Source organism: Pan troglodytes, chromosome 15 (genome assembly GCF_028858775.2).
Source record: "Pan troglodytes isolate AG18354 chromosome 15, NHGRI_mPanTro3-v2.0_pri, whole genome shotgun sequence".
In the NCBI taxonomy this organism is placed as follows: Eukaryota; Metazoa; Chordata; class Mammalia; order Primates; family Hominidae; genus Pan; species Pan troglodytes.
This window is the reverse complement of record NC_072413.2, coordinates 58,462,377-58,484,718: the sequence shown is the minus strand read 5'-3', so window position 1 is coordinate 58,484,718 and position 22,342 is coordinate 58,462,377. Positions and strand designations below refer to the sequence as shown.

The 22,342-nt window shown below is 34.4% G+C and overlaps 1 protein-coding gene across 29 annotated transcripts in view; it reads left to right on the top strand.

Annotated features, from left to right (window-relative positions):
* The first annotated feature begins 748 nt into the window (after nt 1-748).
* Nucleotides 749-22,342, top strand: part of C14H14orf39 (chromosome 14 C14orf39 homolog) — a 121,314-nt gene continuing 99,720 nt past the window's right edge. For 3 of the 29 annotated variants that reach the window (XM_063793514.1, XM_063793511.1, XM_016926171.4), the window contains exons 1-11: nt 801-998; nt 1,857-1,913; nt 2,006-2,062; nt 3,126-3,252; nt 8,522-8,611; nt 15,163-15,350; nt 15,443-15,485; nt 17,220-17,340; nt 18,336-18,427; nt 19,837-19,964; nt 20,828-20,904. In XM_063793514.1, the coding sequence (XP_063649584.1) occupies nt 1,865-1,913; nt 2,006-2,062; nt 3,126-3,252; nt 8,522-8,611; nt 15,163-15,350; nt 15,443-15,485; nt 17,220-17,340; nt 18,336-18,427; nt 19,837-19,964; nt 20,828-20,904 (972 nt within the window). In that variant the 5' untranslated portion in view covers nt 801-998; nt 1,857-1,864. Of the gene's footprint in view, nt 999-1,027; nt 1,381-1,856; nt 1,914-2,005; nt 2,063-2,928; nt 3,037-3,125; nt 3,253-8,521; nt 8,617-10,590; nt 10,750-15,162; nt 15,351-15,442; nt 15,486-17,219; nt 17,341-18,335; nt 18,428-19,836; nt 19,965-20,827; nt 20,905-22,342 lie in introns of those variants that run through there. The other 26 variants (XM_063793504.1, XM_016926166.4, XM_063793505.1 and 23 more) reach the window with 22 other exon arrangements.

Genomic DNA, 22,342 nt, shown 5'->3' with positions numbered 1-22,342 from the left:
ACACACAAAAGAATAAATCTGCTAAATTGTTACATTATCAAAACATGTTAGTTTTGTTGAATATTAATACCAACTAGTGAGCAATATGACAGCACACTATAATAAAATTGGTTATGCATATCTGATCTGAGGCACTTAAGGAAGAAAAACTTCTGAAACCTTCTTTTTCACTTAAATATTCCGTGAAACAGCTTAGGTTTTGGTGACTTGAGACAATTATTGTGATCATTTACGGTTAAAAACATTTCTACGAGAAATATACAAAGGATTGAAGCACTTTGGAGGACTGAACTGCTTAATGATTTTGTTTACACTCTTTATTTCACTTTGGATAGGCAGACAAAGCCTAAGAGCATAAATTACCTAAAGACAGCATTTTGGGCAGAAAATGTACTTTATTTGAAACTGAGCAAAAGAGTCAGTCTCAAAATGTCCATTCAACTAATATGTATTTGAGTTGTGCTTGCTTTTTAAGATGTTTTGAAAAATGCTGAATTCAGAATTGAATTTTGATTATTGAATTGGGTATTTTTTACTCTTGTTAAAAGTTAATATCAATTTTATTGCTGTACTCCAAAATATTTTTTAAAACTTGTTACAAGAGGAATAAATAGGCTTTAAAAAACACTTGTCTTCAAGAAAACAGGAGAGTCTCTGACAGGTCTCTACTTCTTTGAGGGTCCTCTAACTCCAGCACCCACTTCTGTGGTTTTACGGGGCTTATTCCGCGCTTCCACCCGCGAAGAAGGAGCGGTTGCAGCCGCGCAGGTCTCGTCCAGAGCGCGATCTCGCTGCTCTTCAGCGCGATCTGCGGCTCCCGTGGCGTGCTCCGCGGGGTCTCTCAGGGCTGGCACCAGGGGCGTGGGGGCGGGGCTGAGCGAGTCCAGGCCAGGGCTCCGGGGACCGTTTGTAGTTAGGATCCGCTGTGGCGTCCTGAGTGGAGTTTGGGACCCCAGGGAGGGAGGGTGTGGGCGTTCGGGTCCAGAGGAGCTGTTTAGGTGCGTGTGGAAGGGAGCTGCATGTGGCGGTTTTTCTCTGGGCCGGCGGCTCTGAGGGGGAGCGTGTGCGTGGGTGGGAGGGGGCTGGCTGGCCCTGCCCCTCAGAGCGACCGGAGTCGCCTTATCCCGCGGGTTGGTGCGGCCCGAGGCTGAGGGCGCGGCGGGGGATGGGGGGGATGCGGTGTTGCAGCCTCGGGCGAGGGGAAGCCAGGACAAGAGGCTGTGAGGGTGGGAGTCGGCCGGCGAACTCCCACTGCGGGAGGCGCACGGGCTGTGGTTCCTGGGCTCTGAGGGGCACGGTAGACACGAACCCCGCCTCAGGCGTATGCCGTAATGCGAATTGGCTGTTCTGTGAAAACCTCCATTTTTTTGATTCTTCGTGGTAAATTCGTAAATGCGAAATCGCACTGTTTCTCTAGGTTTACCCGGGTGTTGGGGAAGGGCTTTCGTTAGAATTTTGCTACACGTGGTTGTACACACGCCACCAAGGGACATATTCAGAGCGTTTACTTTAAAGGGCATATCCTGTGGAGAAATCTGGGTGTCCGTGAACCCTGGAAGATCCGGACGCTTGTTGCAATCCCACGCATAAGCGGTTATGCGGGTGCTTCCCACCCCATCCCCAAAACTTCAAGTCGTGCCCCGACTCAACAACGATTTCTGAAGCGCTCGTTGGGCTTGGCCCGGGAAGGGGCTGGGAATGTCGCCATGGGCTCAAGGGGGCCTCTCTTCTTCCAGTTCTGGCTCTGCCCACATGTTCCTGTGAAGAATGCTATATTGAAAAGGTCGTTACGAAATATATCCTGTTTTGCATATGACTTCAGAAAATCTTATAATTTTTTTTTTCATTTAACATAGTATCCAAGATGAATGACAGCCTGTTTGTCAGTTTGGACAGACTTTTGCTAGAATTTGGTAGGTATAAAGTGAGAGAATAGGTAGCTTTTTGTATGATCATTTGATATTTTAACAATGAATTGAAGTCACAAGATAATTATTTATTTTAGTCTTCCAGTATGAGCAAGACATAAGTACTAAAGAAGAGATGATTCAAAGAATTAATAGTAAGTAGCTTTGCATAATCAAGATATTTTAGTCTTTTAATTCCTTATGGCATATAACATACAATTGCTCTGTTTAGGGCAACTTATTGTTGGCGTTATAACTTTTGTGTCAGTTCTCTCTAGCGACAAATAAACTATTTACCCTAGACGAAATAGATGTGACTTAACTATAGTTGTTTGATAATAAACTTCTATATTCAGCATTTAATTATTTTGTGAAGAATTTTGTCTTAAGTAGAAATGACCCCTTAGGTGCAGTGGAAAAGATGTTATTTTTCTCTAATAACAAGTTATTTCAAATAGTTGAGTGAAATTTTTTTTATCTTTATGGAAACCACCAGAAATCAGGGATCAAAATCGATAGATGCCACATTTTCAGGAATAATAATTCTGAAAAATAATGTTATCAGAGAAATAGCAAGGCAAATCACACAAATACTGTATAGTATTTTAAGATCCAACAAAACAACTATAAAAAATAGAGTTCTAAATTTCTTCATCGTTCTGAAAAGGTAGAGTTTGGTTATATTTTCTGCAATCAAAAAAGAATACAGAATATTAAGAATTTATTTTAATCTTTTCAAGAAATTATGTCCATTTTATCTTGTATTTAATCACTAGTAACAGAAATAAGTGAGTTGAAAGTGCGTTTAATAATTGACATAGAATTGATGAATAGAAATTTCACATTTGTCAAAAACAGAAGGCTTCTATTAGTGTCACTGACGAATAAATGTTTGCAAGAATTCATAGCATCTTAAGATACGATTGACCTTAGATATCACTGAATCTAGCCCTTTTATGTTAAAGATGAGGTACAAGGGACATTTATTTTTTCATCATTCCCAAACTGAAATTCTTCTTAGCTTCTGGCTCTAGGATCAGGCCTGGCCCTGGTTCTCTGCATTTTAGTATACGGTCCCACCCATCTCAAGCCTCGTTTCCTCTCCATTCTCTGGCTCTCTTCCTTTTAGGTAAGCTGCCATACCCATTTTTTTTCTCTATTTGTTTATTTTGAACTTATTATTTGTACATTAAGAAAATAAACATTTTCTCTTTGTAGAATGCTGTGAAGATATTAAGGAAAACAAAGTAACTATTTGTAGGATACACGAAACTATAAATGCAACAGATGAGGAAATTGATCATTACTGTAAACATAGTGAGGAGATTAAAGACAACTGTAGAAAGTGAGTATTTGAAAGAATCAGTTTTCATTGCATTCTTTTATTCAGGGTTTTTGAGCTTACAGTTGAAGATACTTCCTTCAAAGTAGTATTCTGTATTAGCTAATGAATCAAGTCTTAATGTGCCTTGTTATGCCACTATGTAAAGGGATTATAGGAGGATCAGAAGAGAAATAGAACTAAACAGCTATAAGAGCTCACTAATTCAGATCCACTTAATCTAACTATAAACTTTTGAATAAGCTCAGTATATAAAATTCCTATTAAATATATTTGAAACAATTTCCATTTTTGAATTTTCAAGATCTTATTTTTGTGTGAGGGAATACGGCCTGAAGTTTTTCAAAATAAAAATATTTAATACGTTAAGAATTCTTTCAACATGGCTTCAGGTTCTGGATTCTGCTAGTTAACTCTAGACATTTTGAAACAAATACATAAAAACAACAAAGACTTATTACAAATATAAATTTTCTGTACTTAGTTTTATATGGACATTGTAGTAAGTACTGTACTTTAGGATCATATTTGTTTTGAAATATTTTGTTATTCAAAATTTTAATAAGCCTTTTTTGTTTTTCCCCCATTAGTTTTTTCCCACTGGTTTTAAGAAATTATAAAAGTAACATATACCGAATACAAATGTTCAAGCAATATACACATACATGGTGTAAATAGTTTTTCCCTGCTTGCAGTTCCCATCCCCTACCCTGTCATCCTCTGCATAGGTAATCACTCACATCCTTTTAGATCTTGAAGAGTCAACATCATTATTATGCACACCACACACACACACACACACACACACACACACACACACACACCTGTCTATATAGCTGTATTTCCTTTTTACAAAAATGGACTCACTTCATTCTGCAACTTGCTTTTTAACATTTAACAATACCTAATGTAAATGGTACTATGCATGTAATTTTATATATATTTCATTCTTTTTAACAGCTCCGTGGTATTTCTGGTATTGATGTAGCCTGTTATTTAGCCATTCCCCTATTAATGGAAATTTAGGTTATTTCCAGTCATGTACAGATATACTTCCACATATAGAGATCTATTGCTATAGAATGGGCTCCTAGAAGTGAAATTGCTAAAGAGTATGCACATTTAAACATCGGGTCGATAATACCAGACTGCTCTCCAAAAAGTTTATACCAATTTGTGCTCCCACCAACAATGTATGGGAACAAAATTTTATGCAGTGACACATTGATTGACTTATTATAAAGACTATTTTATAAATAGAAAATGAATTATTAAAAAAACAGTGTAGGAGAGTTCCTATTTCCTCATACTCTTGCCAACACTGGAATTGTCAGTGTTTAAATATTTTGGTAATCTGATCAGCCAAAACTTACATGTTGTTGACCATTTTCTTTTATTTTGATTTGGGTTTTATTGTAGTAGATTTTACCAGTGGTTTTCCTCAATTAGCTGCATTGGGTTGTGGAAAAGTACTAATAGTTTCCCCGTAGAACCTACCGTGTCCTAGATACACTGTACTTTGTAAAAGCTTAATTTCTGCTGGGTCTGAGGAGAGTCAGTAGGATCTGTTGATTTTAATATGTCTAAATTCATGAATACCTCTAGTTTATGGTTTCAGCATACTGGTTATGAGATTTAAATGTGAAATAAGAATCTATGAAAGTACTAGAAAAATGTAAGTGCTATATAATCTTTGAGAGAGGAAGGTCTTTCTAAATATGTTGCCAAAATCAGAAACCACATAGGAAATGATGGATAAATATGACTGCACACAAATTAAAAAGAAAAATACCCTATAATGATGTAAAAGACAAAAGGATAAGCTAGGAAAAGTGTCAAATAAGAATTGTTTAAAAACGTAAAGTACTTGTAGAAATTAATAAGAAAAAGCAAAAGTCCTATTAGAAAAATGAGCAAAGAAGGTAAACGGGTAAATACCAAAATGAAAAAAATACACAAGTCTAATACATGTGCAGAAATGCTCAATCTTACTAATAGTCAGAAATATGTAAATTAAAGCAATAATTAAATGCTATTATTTTTGCCTCTGAGTTTTGCTGAGATTTAAAAAAATAACACCTAGCACTGGCAAGAAATAAGAATATCAACTCGCATACACTGTAGGAGTGTATAGTAGTATAAATCTTTTAGATGACATGCCAGTATATATTTTAAAAGCTTTAAAAATAAGCATGATTTAAAAAAAAAAAAGAGATGGAGTCTCACTATGTTGCTCAGGCTGGTCTCGAACTCCTGGACTCAAGTGATCCTCCCACTTTGGCCTCCCAAAGTGCTGGGATTATACATGTGAGCCACTGCGCCTGGCCCAAGCATAAATTTTGATTAAGTGATTCCATTTCTGAGAATTTTTCATAAGGAAATAGAGATCCTCTCAAAGATGTAATGTACAACCAAATGTTTATGTCAGTCTTTTTTTTCCATACACAGAACATTTTTACAATTTATTTTTAATTGAAAAATAATTATGTATGTTTAGATCAAAATGTGATATTTTGATCTATGTGTACATTGTTGAAAGAAGCTAATTAAGATATTCATCACCTTACCAACTTATTTTTTTGTGATGAGAATATTAAAAAGCTCATTTTTCTAGCATATTCGAAATATATATTATTTAACTGTAGTCACTATACGGTGCAGTAGATCACTGATTTTTTTTCCTCCACTCCAACTTAAACTTTGTGTTCTTTGATCAACATCTTCCCTTTCCCCATTTTTTCTTTACCTCAACCCCACCTCTGGTAACCGCCTTTCTACTCTCTGTTTATATGAGATTGACTTTTGTAGATACTACATATAATTGAGATCATACAGTATTTGCCATTACCTGCCTGGCTTATTTCACTTAGCATAACATCCTTTAGTTCCATTTATGTTGTCTTGAATGACAGAATTTCCTACTTTTTTTCAGGCTGTATAGTATTTCATAGTGTATCTATGCCACATTTTCATTATCCATCATCTCTTGTGGAACACTTAGGTTGCTTCCATACCTTGATATTATGAATAATGCTAAAATGAACATGGGAGGGCAGATATCTCTTCGATGTACTGATTTCGTTTCCTTTGGACGAATACTCAAAAGTGGGATGGCTGGATCATATGGTAATTCTATTTTTAGTTTTTTGAGGACCTGCCATACTATTTTCTGAAGTAGCTGTACTAGTTTACACTTCCACCAACAGTGTCCAAGAGTTTCCTTTTCTCCACATCCTCCCCAAAACTTGTTGTTATTCACCTTTTTTATTTTTTGAGATGGAGTTTCACTCTTGTCACCCAGGCTGGAGTGCAACGGCACGATCTCACTCACTGCGACCTCCTCCCTCCACCTCCCGGGTTCAAGTGATTCTCCTGTCTCAGCCTTCCGATTAGCTGGGATTACAGGCATGCACCACCATGCCCAGCTAATTTTTGTATTTTTAATAGAGACAGGGTTTCACCATATTGGCCAGGCTGGTCTTGAACTCCTGACCTCAGGTGATATGCCTGCCTTACCCTTCCAAAGTAATGGGATTACAGGTGTGGGCCACCGCACCCAGCCTTATTCATCTTTTTGATAACAGCCATTCTAACAGGAGTGAGGTAATATCTTATTTTGGTTTTAATTTGAATTCCCCTGATGATTAGAGGCATTGAGCATTTTTTCATATATCTGTTGGCCATTTGTATCTCTTCTTTGAGAAATGTCTATTCAGATCCTTTGCCCATTGAAAATGTCAGGTTATTTATTTTTTCTATTAAGTTGAGTTCCATTTCAGCCTTTTTATAATGATAGGAAATATTGGGAGCAACTCTAATGTTCAGCATTAGGGAACTGGTTAAATGAGTTTTGGTATATCCATATGAATGAACATTAGGCAGCCAGTGAAATTGTGATATAGGTGTATATTTATTGATATGGGAAGATGTTAACAGTAAAGGAAGGTTTTTAAAAAGCAAGGTCTGCAACTTGCTTTTTAAAGTTACAAATTGGTCAAAGCAGATTAAAAAACAATATTCATAATATTAAGCTAATTTAGTAATTGTATCAAAAGGCTTATAGTGAATACCTTCTCAATGAACATGTATGTTTTATGGAATTTTAAAATAATTCCAATTTTTATTTTAGATTCAGGGGCACATGTGCAAGTTTATGAGATAGTTATATTGTGTAATGCAGAGGTTTGGGGTACAACTGATCCCATCACCCAGGTAGCGAGAGCATAGTACTCAATAGTTTTTCACCTCTTCCCCCTCTACTAGTTTCCAATGTCTACTGTTGCTATCTTTATGACCATGAGTATTTATGACATTTAAAAATATTGAGAATATATGTATGTATAATTTTTGATCTTCTAATTTCATTTTGGAGAATATTTTCTAAGGAAATGATCAGAAATTCAGACATATTTAAGTACAAGTTCTGTTACTAAGTGATAAAGGAGGATAAGCTCTCAATGATGTTAAAATGTATAATTATAGTAACATCTGGAAACAATTTATTAAAACAATAAGTCATTATTCAATATTGAGAATATGATTAATAGTTATTTTCTTACACATACTTTTCTGTGCTTCCAAATTGGGCATGTATACTTTTTGAATCTGAAAAAAAAGTTAGAAAAAAGGGCAATATTTGAAAAATACTTACACTGGAAGCCGCCATGGTATATATTAATTTTATATTTTTTTGTATTGGTAATATTCTTTCAAGTTACATAATAAAAAATGTATAAGATGAATATTTGTTATATTCGTATTGTCTGATTTTGTAATTCATTTGCTCTGGTTTCTCTTTTTTTTGTAATTCAGGATGATGTGACACCTGTTTTCTAAGTGTTAAAGGAGCAAAAAAACCTGTCTTTAGCCCTTATTCTAGTTCTTTGAATGCTTACTCCAAAAGAATTTTTTTGACCAAAATCTTAGAAATGTGATGAGAAAGAAAGGCTGATATTGGAGTGTTACAAAGTGTATAATAGAAATGCAATAGCAATACACAATCCAGCCATGTCACATTTGCTCCTTCCCTAGTAATGGTTCAAAAACAAGTTTAATATAAAAATTCATGAATATTGATATTCAAGCATAATAGTCCTTGAATGGAGGTAGTGGGAGTGATATGAGATGGAAATACTTTTCTTGATGTAAGCTTGTTTTCTCCAGGAAGAGAAAGATTTGTTTCTCTTTAAATAATTATGTTCTTTTTTTTATTATCTCTATCAATTTGTTTATCATTCTGAGTTGCTAATTACAAATATATTTTTTTCTATAGCTGGAAGCCAACATGTGATGTTTTTCGTAAACATGAAGATTATATGCAGGACCAATTTACTGTTTATCAAGAAACTATTGAAAAAGACAAGTATAGTACTTATATGAAGTTTATCAATTCTATAAGTTTGTATTATTAGGACATGGTATGTAAGAATGTCAGTTGAAAAATGTTGACATTTTGTACTCAAGGAGTTTTTTTTTTTTTTTTTTTTTGAGATGGAGTCTCGCTCTGTCCCCCAGGCTGGAGTGCAGTGGCATGATCTTGGCTCACTGCAAGCTCTGCCTCCCGGGTTCACGTCATTCTTTTGCCTCAGACTCCCAAGTAGCTGGGACTACAGGCGCCCGCCACCGCGCCCGGCTAATTTTGTGTATTTTTAGTAGAGACAGGGTTTCACCATGTTAGCCAGGATGGTCTCGATCTCCTGACCTCGTGATCTGCCCGCCTTGGCCTCCCAAAGTGCTGGGATTACAGGCATGACCCACCATGCCCGGCCAGGAGTTTTTGTTTTTAAGTAAATGTAGTGTTTTGGACTCCTTGGGTGCAGTGGAACGTCTACCTACTTGTTGTAAAGCTCTCTCTAACCCTAGATATATTTAGATATGGCCTTAGATATAAACTGTTTCTCAGTGGCAATTATTATAGCAGAGTCCATCAATTAATGGTCTTTATGAGTGAACTGTTTAGGCAAACATCTCGGGGAATAGTTACCTGTAGAATTAGCTTATAACAAATTTGGGATATTGATTTCTGAATGGTATTTTATATCAAACTTCTGTTTTTTAGACAGCTGATTTAATGGAGTGGTTATATTCTAATAGAGAAACACCAATAATTGTATGAATTTATTTTATTATATGTATAATCACATTGTCTTGGGGATTAAATATAATTAGTGAATGTAATGAAACAAGACAAGAGACTTTGAACACATTATATAGCATAAAAATTTCACCTAATATAAGACATTGAAATGTTTTTATTTTTAATATAATTGGATGAGAGCAGTATCTATTTTTATATTGTAACTAAAACGTGCAAAATCTAGAATGCAATACTCTATATATTCAAAGACAAGTTTTAAGAAAAGGTAGGGACTAAAGTTATAGATATAGACTTCATTTTGAAATCATGGAAATACATGAGATTGCCCATGGAAATGTATGGAGCAAAAAGAGGAGAAAGCTGGAGTATGCCATCATCTAGAGGGTAGGCAGAGGGTGGGATCAGTGAAGGAGACTTGTCTTGTCATTTATACATCCTGCTTCATTTAAAAAAGAATTTTAGATGATTTGACTAAATAATCATCTTGAAAGGATAGTGTTGAAAGAAACTAGATTAAAAATCAAGGCTGCAGGGAAGTAAGGAAAATATAGGAAGTTGAAGCCTTTGATGAAGTTAGAAATTCATACTATGTATCCCGCACATTTGTTAGATATAGGCATGAATTAAGCTTTCAAATTCCTAGTAGTCAAGGCATTGTGGAAATATAATCAGTGTGGGATTCATAATATTCATTTAAAAAAACAGGTCAATTGCTTAGGATAAGTAGAGGCTTTTCCTGAGGTTTGAGAGAAATTTCTCCTCTGGGTCCTCTAAAGGGGAAATTGTGCAGTGTGCTTCAGTGACCTCCCCCAGCCCCAAACACAGTATATATAACTGCTTCTTATAGCATCTGTCAATGTAAGTCATGACTATAAAACATTAATTCTTAAAAATGATTCTGTGAGAAGCTAAAGCAAACCAGTTAAAATATGTACTTCTCTAACAGTGTTTGTTATAGAGGACTTCTGTGAGCTAACTGAAGGTATTAAAGTGAAAACAGTTGTCTGTTTCTTTCTTAAACCAGCTACATAGCTTAATTGAATTGATGCTTCAATACCAGGCATTTATAAATGGAAAATAACTCATTTGTTGGTTTCATGGATAATGGAGGAAGTAGAGGCACCAGTTGCTTGTTTCTCCTAATCTCCCATCCCTGTTCAAGTCATTCATGAAAAATAGTATTGCTGGCACAGATGAGATAATAATGGCTCTTGTTTAACTATGACTTAGCTATGCTAGGCTCTGCCAGAGTTTTTATATGGAGTGTGTTAGAAGAGTGAGCATGAATATACAGTATGAATAGGGTGGATGTGGCATATTCATCTCACCTGGAACTGGTGACCCAGGCTTAATTTTCTTATAGGTATTTCTTCCCTGGACCATTTTTCCCAAGCGATTAAATAGTAAGTGGGTCTTAATTAGCAAATATGCGTTTAGAGGAATAGGAGCTTGTTTGGGACTCAACTGCTTTTCCTTGCTAAAGGGGACAGTTTAGTAATATTCAGAAATTAAAACTTTCTTAAGATTCAGACCCGCTGACTAGCACAGGGCTGTTATCCTTACTTTTCTTCTCATGTGTGCAGTTTTTGAAACTTGCTCTTCTCTAATCTGCTAAGGTGAGATAATCCTCAGAGTATCTTTTAAGAAACTCCCCCATAGAGTATACCTTGATCCAAGAAATGAGAAAATCTTGAGGAATGTAAGGACTATATATTTTCAAAATTTTTTCTATGAATTTTTTTGAAACTAAGTATTTGATAAGAATTGGGGAAAAAGAAGATTTAAGAATATATTTTCTATAAAGAACTGGATTTAACATTTTCAATGTTTTCAATTAGAGTTGGCAAGCTTTTTTGGTAAAGGACCAGATAGTAAGTATTAATATTTTAACCTTTGTGGGCCAACATCTGCCATGACTACTCCACTCTGCTATTATGGCACGAGAGAATTTCAGATAATATGTAAATAAATGAGCTATGGTCTAATAAAACTTTATTTATGGACATTGAAGTTTAAATTTCATATAATTTTAATGTGTTATGGAATATTCTTTTGATTTTTTCAATAATTTAAACATGTAAAAATCATTCATAGTTCATGGGCTGTACAAAAATAGGTGGCAGATTAGATTTGGCCCATAGACCATCGTAATTTTGATTCTTGTAGAATCGAGCACAGGTCAAATAAGAAAAAAAGGTTATTTGAAGGTTTTTTTGTGTAGGAGCTGGTTTTTTGAAAAGATAAACAAAATTGATAGACCGCCAGCAAGACTAATGAAGAAAAGACAGAAGAATCAAATAGATGCAATAAAAGATGATAAAGGGGATATCACCACCGATCCCACAGAAATACAAACTACCATCAGAGCATACTATAAACACCTCTATGCAAATAAACTAGAAAATCTAGAAGAAATGGATAAATTCCTCGACACATACACTCTCCCAAGACTAAACCAGGAAGAAGTTGAATCTCTGAATAGACCAATAACAGGCTCTGAAATTGAGGCAATAATTAATAGTTTACCAACCAAAAAAGTCCAGGACCAGATGGATTCACAGCTGAATTCTACCAGAGGTACAAGGAGGAGCTGGTACCATTCCTTCTGAAACTATTCCAATCAATAGAAAAAGAGGGAATCCTCCCTAACTTATTTTATGAGGCCAGCATCATCCTGATACCAAAGCCTGGTGAAGACACAACAAAAAAAGAGAATTTTAGACCAATATCCCTGATGAACATCCATGCAAAAATCCTCAATAAAATACTGGCAAACCGAATCCAGCAGCACATCAAAACGCTTATCCACCATGATCAAGTGGGCTTCATCCCTGGGATGCAAGGCTGGTTCAACATATGCAAATCAATAAATGTAATCCAGCATCTAAACAGAACCAACGACAAAAACCACATGATTATCTCAATAGATGCAGAAAAGGCCTTTGATAAAATTCAACAACGCTTCATGCTAAAAACTCTCAATAAATTAGGTATTGATGGGACGTATCTCAAAATAATAAGAGCTATTTATGACAAACCCACAGCCAATATAATACTGAATGGGCAAAAACTGGAAGCATTCCCTTTGAAAACTGGCGCAAGACAGGGATGCCCTCTCTCACCACTCCTATTTGACATAGTGTTGGAAGTTCTGGCCAGGGCAATCAGGCAGGAGAAAGAAATAAATGGTATTCAATTAGGAAAAGAGGAAGTCAAATTGTCCCTGTTTGCAGATGACATGATTGTATATCTAGAAAACACCATTGTCTCAGCCCAAACTCTCCTTAAGCTGGTAGACAACTTCAGCAAAGTCTCAGGATACAAAATCAATGTGCAAAAATCACAAGCATTCTTATACACCAATAACAGACAAACAGCCAAATCACGAGTGAACTCCCATTCACAATTGCTTCAAAGAGAATAAAATACCTAGGAATCCAACTTAGAAGGGATATGAAGGACTTCTTCAAGGAGAACTACAAACCACTGTTCAATGAAATAAAAGAGGACACAAACAAATGGAAGAACATTCCATGCTCATGGGTAGGAAGAATCAATATCGTGAAAATGGCCATACTGCCCAAGGTAATTTATAGATTCAATGCCATCCCCATCAAGCTACCAATGACTTTCATCACAGAATTGGAAAAAACTACTTTAAAGTTCATATGGAACCACAAAAGAGCCTGCATTGCCAAGTCAATCCTAAGCCAAAAGAACAAAGCTGGAGGCATCACACTACCTGACTTCAAACTATACTACAAGGCTACAGCAACCAAAACAACATGGTACTGGTACCAAAAGAGAGATATGGACCAATGGAACAGAACAGAGCCCTGAGAAATAATGCCGCATTATCTACAACTATCTGATCTTTGACAACCCTGACAAAAACCAGAAATGGGGAAAGGATTCCCTATTTAATAAATGGTGCTGGGAAAACTGGCTAGCCATATGTAGAAAGCTGAAACTGGATCCCTTCCTTACACCTTATACAAAAATTAATTCAAGATGGATTAAAGACTTACATGTTAGACCTAAAACCATGAAACCCTAGGAGAAAACCTAGGCAATACCATTCAGGACATAGGCATGGGCAAGGACTTCATGTCTAAAACACCAAAAGCAATGGCAACAAAAGCCAAAATTGACAATTGGGATCTAATTAAAGTAAAGAGCTTCTGCACAGCAAAAGAAGCTACCATCAGAGTGAACAGGCAACCTACAGAATGGGAGAAAATTTTTGCAATCTACTCATCTGAGAAAGGGCTGATATCCAGAATCTATAATGAACTTAAACAAATTTACAAGAAAAAACAAAGAACCCCATCAAAAAGTGGGTGAAGGATATGAACAGACACTTCTCAAAAGAAGACATTTATGCAGCCAAAAGACACATGAAAAAATGCTCATCATCACTGGCCATCGGAGAAATGAAAATCAAAACCACAATGAGATACCATCTCACACCAGTTAGAATGGTGATCATTAAGAAGTCAGGAAACAACAGGTGCTGGAGAGGATGTGGAGAAATAGGAACACTTTTACACTGTTGGTGGGACTGTAAACTAGTTCAACCATTGTGGAAATCAGTGTGGCGATTCCTCAGGGATCTAGAACTAGAAATACCATTTGACCCAGCCATCCCATTACTGGGTATATACCCAAAGGATTATAAATCATGCTGCTATAAAGACACATGCACACGTATGTTTATTGCGGCACTATTCACAATAGCAAAGACTTGGAACCAAGCCAAATGTCCAACAATGGTAGACTGGATTAAGAAAATGTGGCACATATACACCATGGAATACTGTGCAGCCATAAAAAATGATGAGTTCATGTCCTTTGTAGGGACATGGATGAAGCTGGAAACCATCATTCTCAGCATACTATTATTGCAAGGACAAAAAAGCAAACACTGCATATTCTCACTCGTAGGTGGGAATTGAACAATGAGAACACATGGACACAGGAAGGGGAACATCACACCCTGGGGCCTGTTGTGGGGAGGGGGTAGGAGGGAGAGATAGCATTAGGAGATATACCTAATGCTAAATGACGAGTTAATGGGTGCAGCACACCAACATGGCACATGTATACATATGTAACAAACCTGCACGTTGTGCACATATACCCTAAAACTTAAAAGTATAATAAAAAAGAAAAAAAGTTTAATGTCCTTTTGCAAGAATTAACTGTCTCACTCAAGATTTGTGCCTAAATAGATGACCATCCACTACTATTGGAGCTGGAGTAGGTGATAAAATTTTCTTCATAAAATAGTTACGAGGTACATTTGATGGTGAACACAGAGTTGTAATACATAGAACATGACTTCATGTGATAATTTTAGCTAATGAAAATTGAAGATTAAAAAGATATGGTTTTAGAAGTAGCTGAGCTGGGGAGAGTAGAGACTCAGAAGCCAGGGAAGATAGAGGTTCCACAAGGAGTAAGTGATCAGAAGAACCAGGTTCTGCAGTGTCAATTAGGATGAGTACTAAGAAGAGATCATTCATTTGGACAAATTTGATCATTGGTGACCTTGGGAAGAATAGCGTCATTAAAATAGTGGGAGTAGGAGTTAAATTGAATAGAATTAAGAAGTGAATCACTCAGGTAATGAAGAAAAAGAGTCAAGTTGAGAAGTGTGGTGGAGTTAAGGAAGGTCTAAAGGGCAGACAATATTGAGGGAAGCAAGAATAAGAAGACATTTGATTTGCCTTTTATGTTTAGTAGACTTTAACAGTGTATTCACAAAGTTTTTAGATCTGTTGTTATATAAACATCATTTCTTTTAATTTTAACAGAGAAATGTATCATGATTATATATGTCAGTATAAAGAAGTTTTGAAGCAGTACCAACTAAAATACTCAGAAACACCGTTTTCACGTGAATATTATGAGAAGAAAAGAGAACATGAAGAAATTCAAAGCAGAGTGTTGGCATGTACTGAACAATTAAAAATGAATGAAACAATTTTTATGAAATTTCGAGGTATTAATATATTTGTTATATTGTTTTAATTATGATATCTTTGTAATGAAAAGAATATAATAATCAGCTTATGCTGTGACTTTATTTTTCAGTGCCTGCTCCCTTTCCATCACTTACTAAATGGACATTAAACATGTATCCACAATGGTATTTGTACTTATAATTTTTATTAGATAAGCATTATTTTGTTTCCTTTGTGAGAATAACATGGATTTGTTTTGTGTTTAATTAAAATATTTAAAAAGTAATTTTAAAGGTCATCTTGGATTCATTTTCATGTATATTCATGTGATCAGAAGCAAGCAACTTTGGTGAAAATAAAATGGCATATGTATTTGGGTTTAAGTGGCGTGTCTTAGGAACCAAACCAATGAAAATGTTATATTGGTCTGTCTTACCAAAGAAAATTCCAGTTAAATTGCTTATTACTTGTTAGAATGGAAGGTGCAAAGGAGGTGAGTTACATTTATTCATTCATCATTGGAAACCTACCTTATGCCAGGCAATACTGCAGACGATACAGAGCTCTCTTCCAAGGAGCTCTGGGTTTAGTAGGGAAGACTGACATGTAAATAAATAATTCTAATACAGTACCACTGTAATAGATGCCTAAGTAATTCTTAATTGGTCTAAGTCTCACCTGTTTGTCAGAGAGATCTTCCCTGATGATGAACTTGAAACTTTAATCCTCTTTCAACCTCCACAATCCTTCATATGCTTTCCTATCAGATTATAACTCCACTGTTTGTACTAAGTCTTCTTTATCCCCACATCCTACCTTGCTTTCTGTCTGCTTCATTCTAAACCATCCTTTTAACTCTTCTGCTGCTAGCTTCTTCCATGTTTTGGTTTTAGTCTCTTCTGTTTTTTGTTGTTCATTTGCTGCCCATTTGCGCTTTAACTTCTCAGTGGGAAGGGGCCAAAGTTAGTAGACGCTGGTATAGCAAGGGTTTAGGGAGTTGGATGTGGAATGGGATGACATATAAGGTTGCATGACAAACAGGAAGAGGTGAATGGAGGTAGGAAGATTTGAAGATTAGGATTTAATTATCTGTACCTAACATTTTAATGGAAACTTGATAACAGTAGACTTATGATTCACTTGAAATTTTATATGCTAGCATATAAATCATGCATATTTTAAGGCAGAATAGGAAAGCCCTGATTAATCTTCTCTGGAATTCTTGTTAACTGTCACTATTCTATCATTTTCAAATTCTCCTAAATGGATTGTAATTTAGGACATTGTATTAGCTAATAACCACGTGGAATGTATTAATAGCTGAGGATTTTTTACTTGAAATTGGGCACAAATCCAGTTCAAGCAGAAAGTCCAAGTCGAAGATCTGCCTCTCTTTTGAGTTCTGTAGGGTACACTGATGAGCCTTACAGAGCAAGAAAAGGGAAATTTGGTCAATTTTGTTTTTCTCCAGCATACTGTTGTTGGCTTGAAATGGGTATACTTTAAATATTGTCTTTGAACAAATAAATAATGGAAGCATAAGAAGTTAAATTTGGGCCTGAACTATGTTTTATTAGTTATGCCAAGTGACACAATTAACTTTAATTTAAAAAGCAAAAAAAAAAAAAAAACTACCCTGTGAAAATACTTAACTGAAATAATCCTAACAAATATTTTGTATGAAATGTTTTTTTAAGCTCAGTATATAACATAAACAATAAATTATCTGTTAGTCTGCCAAATGTTTATATTATTCTCCTGTTTTGAGATACTGTTTTTAATATTGCTTACTGTTTATATGAAACATACATATAAATGATGTCACATAATATTAATCATTTCTGATATGGCACATATATTATAAATATAAAATTTACTTATATGACATAGTTCCTTAACATAAAAAGTGTTAATTTGAGATGTGAAACACAAGATATTCTTAAACATGCCAGCAATCTTACCAAAAGTTCATCTGAATTGAAGAAAGAAGTAGATGAAATGGAAATAGAAATTAATTATTTAAACCAGGTATATATTTTGTTATATATTTCTAATATGTGTATTAATGTATAAGTATAATGGTATGTTAGTTGACAGTTTTAGAAGAGCTATTTTTAAGAGAGCCTAATGTGGAGAAAGGTTTAAGATAATTTAGATTACCTTTGGAGCCAAAAGGTATTTTAGGTACTGAATATATTAATTTTTATTTTTTATTAATTTTATTAATATATTTTATATTAATTTGTATATAATTTAATATATATATTTAGGTACTGAATATATTTTGGGGAATAGTTTAGCTTTCTTTGAGGTCTGAGGAGAGAACATGAGGAAGGAATAAGATGCAACATAGTAACAGGATTTTAAAGGCATTAAAAGATCTACGCCAGTGTTTTTTAAAAAGGTAGTAAATAAAGAATTTAAACTTGAAAAATATATGACTATAATCTTTAGCGAGCTAGGCTAGAACTAGTTTAGCCTTTAAACTTTTCTTGGAAACATTTGGATGTCATCCATGAAATTGTGGCTTTTATTTACATAGCTATCATAACCCATCAAAGTTGCTTCCAAATTCTGAGAAAAATTTGAATATGATACCTGATTTTCTAAATTTTTGAAAATTATGTTAAATACTGTATACTTATCTTTCATTAAGTATGAGGTACCAAATAACAGTAATATCATTTTAGTAAACAGAAGAAAGTAGATGCCATTTCCTTTAAAATATATGGTAACTGTCCTTAATGTAAGGAATCAATGTCTACTTTGCTTATGATTATCTGTTTTTAAAAAGATGGGAGTTTGTTAAAATCTACATTTGCCAATGGAATTGTAAGGAAAAGTTAAACGGGTGTGATTTATTGTTAATTTTGTTTTTGTTTTAATAACTGTAAATAGAAGATAGTAAATACTATCAAAAATATGAATCTTATGATTATATAGAAAAAACATAAGATAAAGCATATCTTTTTTACTGCTTTGCAAGTAATTATTTTGTTTTGTGTTCCCAATTGTCTTTTTAGCAGATATCTAGGCATAATGAAACTAAGGCTCTTTCAGAAACTCTGGAAGAAAAGAACAAAAATACAGAAAACAGAAAAGAACTGAAAGAAAGGTATAGGTAACCTTTAAAATTAAATTTTATGTGAACAGATATTTTGCATCTAAAAGTTTGATTCTATATTCCATCCCAAACCACTAATATTTACACAGTATCTGTAAATTTTGTTGTGCAGGCTATTTTCTATTAATTTCTTATGAAAAATATTATTAACTTAAATATTATGAGCTAATACTAAAATCTGCTTGTTATTTAGTAAGGCTGAGGATAATGCGTAAAGAGAAATAGAGTAGCAGCAGCACATCTGCTGTTCTAGAACCTGTCAGTTGTATAATTCATCCAGTGTTTTCCATGATGGGCCAGCAATAGGAGTAAAACAGAAACAATGGTGGGAATAGCAAGGTATTTACTTTTTTATCACCCTGTCCACCTTGACCAGTTCTTCCTTTGCTATAGAGTGAAGATGAGTCAAAGCATGCTACTAAATGTGTGGCATCGTATTTCCTTGTCTTTTGTTTTAATGGCGATAAAACAGAGATCAGTGATAGAGGCCAAAAAAAAAAAAAAATAGATGGACTTTGCCTGTTATCGTATGACAGAAAAATAGATGTATTACTATTGCTATTTCTGACCAACTTTTACTTTTCCCCCCTACTTATATCCTTTTTCATTCTTCTGAAACTCCTTTCCTCAAGTTCCATGGCCCTTAATCTGATTTTTCAACACACTCTTCTGTCGGGTTAATTTCCCTAATCCTACTTTTTTTGGATGTGTTATTTTCTTGATTCCTCCACTCCCATGTACCACATTCAGTGCAAGTGTGTCTTTAATTTTATAATGAAGTTAATTGAAAAAATAGGTAAATAGACAGAATTTTACCTTATTGACCGCCTTTAAGAAAAATTCCATGTATTGACAGAAACATATAAATATTTAGTCATTTTTAACTCAATATATATTCTGACACTGTTTATTCTATTTCTTCAATTTAGATAAAATTTAGTGAAAACTATTCTTTCAGTAAAAAACTTAAAAGACCCATTTATGATTATAATACTGTTTTAACAATTTCTGTATTCATGTTGGTTGATTTATTTCTGAATATGTCTTTTTAAAGTTTAAAGTACCATGAAATCTGAAGCATGCTATTTGTAGTTACAAGTTTTGGCTTAAAATGTTTTTGACATGTGTAGGAAGTCTTTTGCAATGACTATATTTTAAAAATAAGAGTGGACTATATTGAGAAGAGCATTGAACTTAATCAGGGGAAATGTGTTTTTGCTCTGACACCACTACTAAGTAATTCAGTCATTTTGGGCAAATCTATTAAATTCTTTGGAACTCAGTTTTATTATCTGCAAAACGAGGGGTTTTATTATATAGTATCTAAATATGCCTCCTAGCTTTAAAATATGTTAATTTTAACTTATCTAATATTTAATGTAATTCACCTTTCTCTTTAGAATTTTTGGAAAAGATGAGCATGTACTTACATTGAATAAAACTCAAAGCAGTCAATTATTTCTTCCTTATGAATCTCAGAAATTAGTAAGACCAATAAAGATGCATTCTTCAGAACCAAGAGTTGCAGGTATAATATCTGTTTGTTATTCAAAAACATCATTTTTTTTTTGCAAACACACAGAAGAAATAGAAGGAAGCAATTTTATTTATCATTTGGTGTAAGTAAAAACAATACTGGAGACCTATAAACTCAAGAGAGTACTGCTTTGAATCTTTCTGAGAGCAAACAAAATATGTCTTCTATACCTAACTTTTTTCTCTTTGAGAAAGGAATTATTCACACAATAAATTTCAAAAAAAGTGTTCTGGCCTGGTTGCACAGCTGTTAGAGGAGGATGAAAAATTACATATTTTTCATTTGAGGAGTTGATTATCAATATGTGTGACTTAGGCAGGTAAAAGACTTATGCTAATAGTATCTATAACTTAGTCACTGAGATATTTGAATCAAGTTTCATTCAGTGGCTCTGCAGATTAAATTAACTGTTAGGTTGGTGCAAAAGTAATCATGGTTTTTGCCATTGCGTTTAATTAAAATTTAATGGCATTTACCATTACATAATGGTTTTGGCATTAAAAGTAATGGCAAAAATCATGATTACTTTTGCACCAACCTAATACATTATATTAGATTAACTACATTGGCTGGTTTCTTTGTCTTCTCAACCACTCTGTCTTCTTTGGTAACCCATTATAAAGGTACAGTTTTGTCAGTTGGTCTTTTGTCATTTCATCTTCATAGTTATTGTAAAGCTATTATATAGTAAGGAATTAAGAGTTTTAAAATAATTTCATAATTCCGTATTTTAATTTAAATTAAAAATTCATGGAGACTTGATTTTCTAAATTACAAGTTTAGGTTAAATATTGGGGAAGATACTTGATTCTGTTTCCAGCATTGATTTAAAGTAGTACTATTTAATAATCTAGATATGAAAGAAGAAAGTTCTGCGAAGCAGTCAAAGCTTGCCAATATTGACTTTAGACAAAAAGAAAATGATACACAGGTAGGTGTCTCACTTTTAGTAGTATAAATTAAATACCTGCTTGCATTAAATGTAATAATGAATGTACTGCCCTTAAGACACAGACGTGTGTGTGTGTGTGTGTTATAAATTTATTAAATCAGCCATTAGTGCAAACTCAAGGTCTAAAAAATTTAAAGGTGTTTCAATATGGCATTCTGATTATATATTGTAACCTGTCCCCTTATTCCTAAAAATAATAGAAAAAGATATTTTAAAATACCAAACTCTGTACATAGTAGATACAAAACTGTGAGAAATCCCTGAAGGAAAATAGCAGGATTGGATTGAAGAGGGAAATTATTGCCCAGGACATGCATAGGAGAATACCGTTCTACAAGATAAAGGTATACGGACGATGAGTAAGGTAATTGGTTGCGTTACCTCAGTGGTAGTTAGTTTACTTAACCCCCTGTTCATCTTATATCCACTGTATCTTTGGCCAGGCATCAGCAATGGAATGACTGTCTCCAGGTGGAAGCAGTGAATATGGAAGTTTAGGTGAGAGAGATAGGCAGGTCCCCTGGGTGGTTCTTGATGCCCATGAAGAACAAGGAGCATACCACCCAGAGAGCTAACTGCTGGTGGCACACTATTTTATCTTTCCCCATTCTTCCTGAAAATAGTCCAGAGGGAAAGCCTCAATGAAAAATATAATTGTTCTTCCACTGGTAGTGGTGACCAAAGTAATTAGTGAAACTCAAGTGTAAATATGTATAACTTATAAAAATTTTTAAATCTGGTACTGAAATTCCAGATGATGTCAATATGTGATAAGGGTGGAAAGATAAATGAGAAAAATAAAAGTTTACCAGAGTTCTATTTTTTATTTAAGGATAGAGGTAGGGAGAAGATATGAACGCTGATGAACTCTATACATTGTTGGAAAAATGTAAATTTATGCATACATATTAAACATTTAAGGGTAACCACCAGAAGAGAAATGGAATGTGTTAGTTTTAAAACAGTAGAAGAAAAAAGATAAGGCAAAATTAATTAGACCAACAAAAGACAGTAATGGGGGTAAAAATAAAACAGTTAGAAAGCATTGTAAATAGAAAACGAATAAGGTGCCAGAAATAGTTCTGAACAAATTAGTAACCACAAAAATGTGACTGGTTTAAACTCCCATTAAAAGACAGAACTACTTCTATGGGATATATAAACAAATACAGGTATATGCTATTAAAGCAGAAGAGTGGAAACAACTTGACATTGAGGCTGAAAAAAAAGAAAATATATCAGGCAAATGCAAACGAAAACAAGGCAGATGTAACAATGTTGTACAAAATAGAGTTCAGGGTGAAAAGCATTAATGGGGTAAATATATTTCATATTTTTAAAAAGAACAATTTACCAAGAAATTATAAAAACCACAATACACTAAATTATTTCAAGTTTCAAAATATGTAAAGCAGAA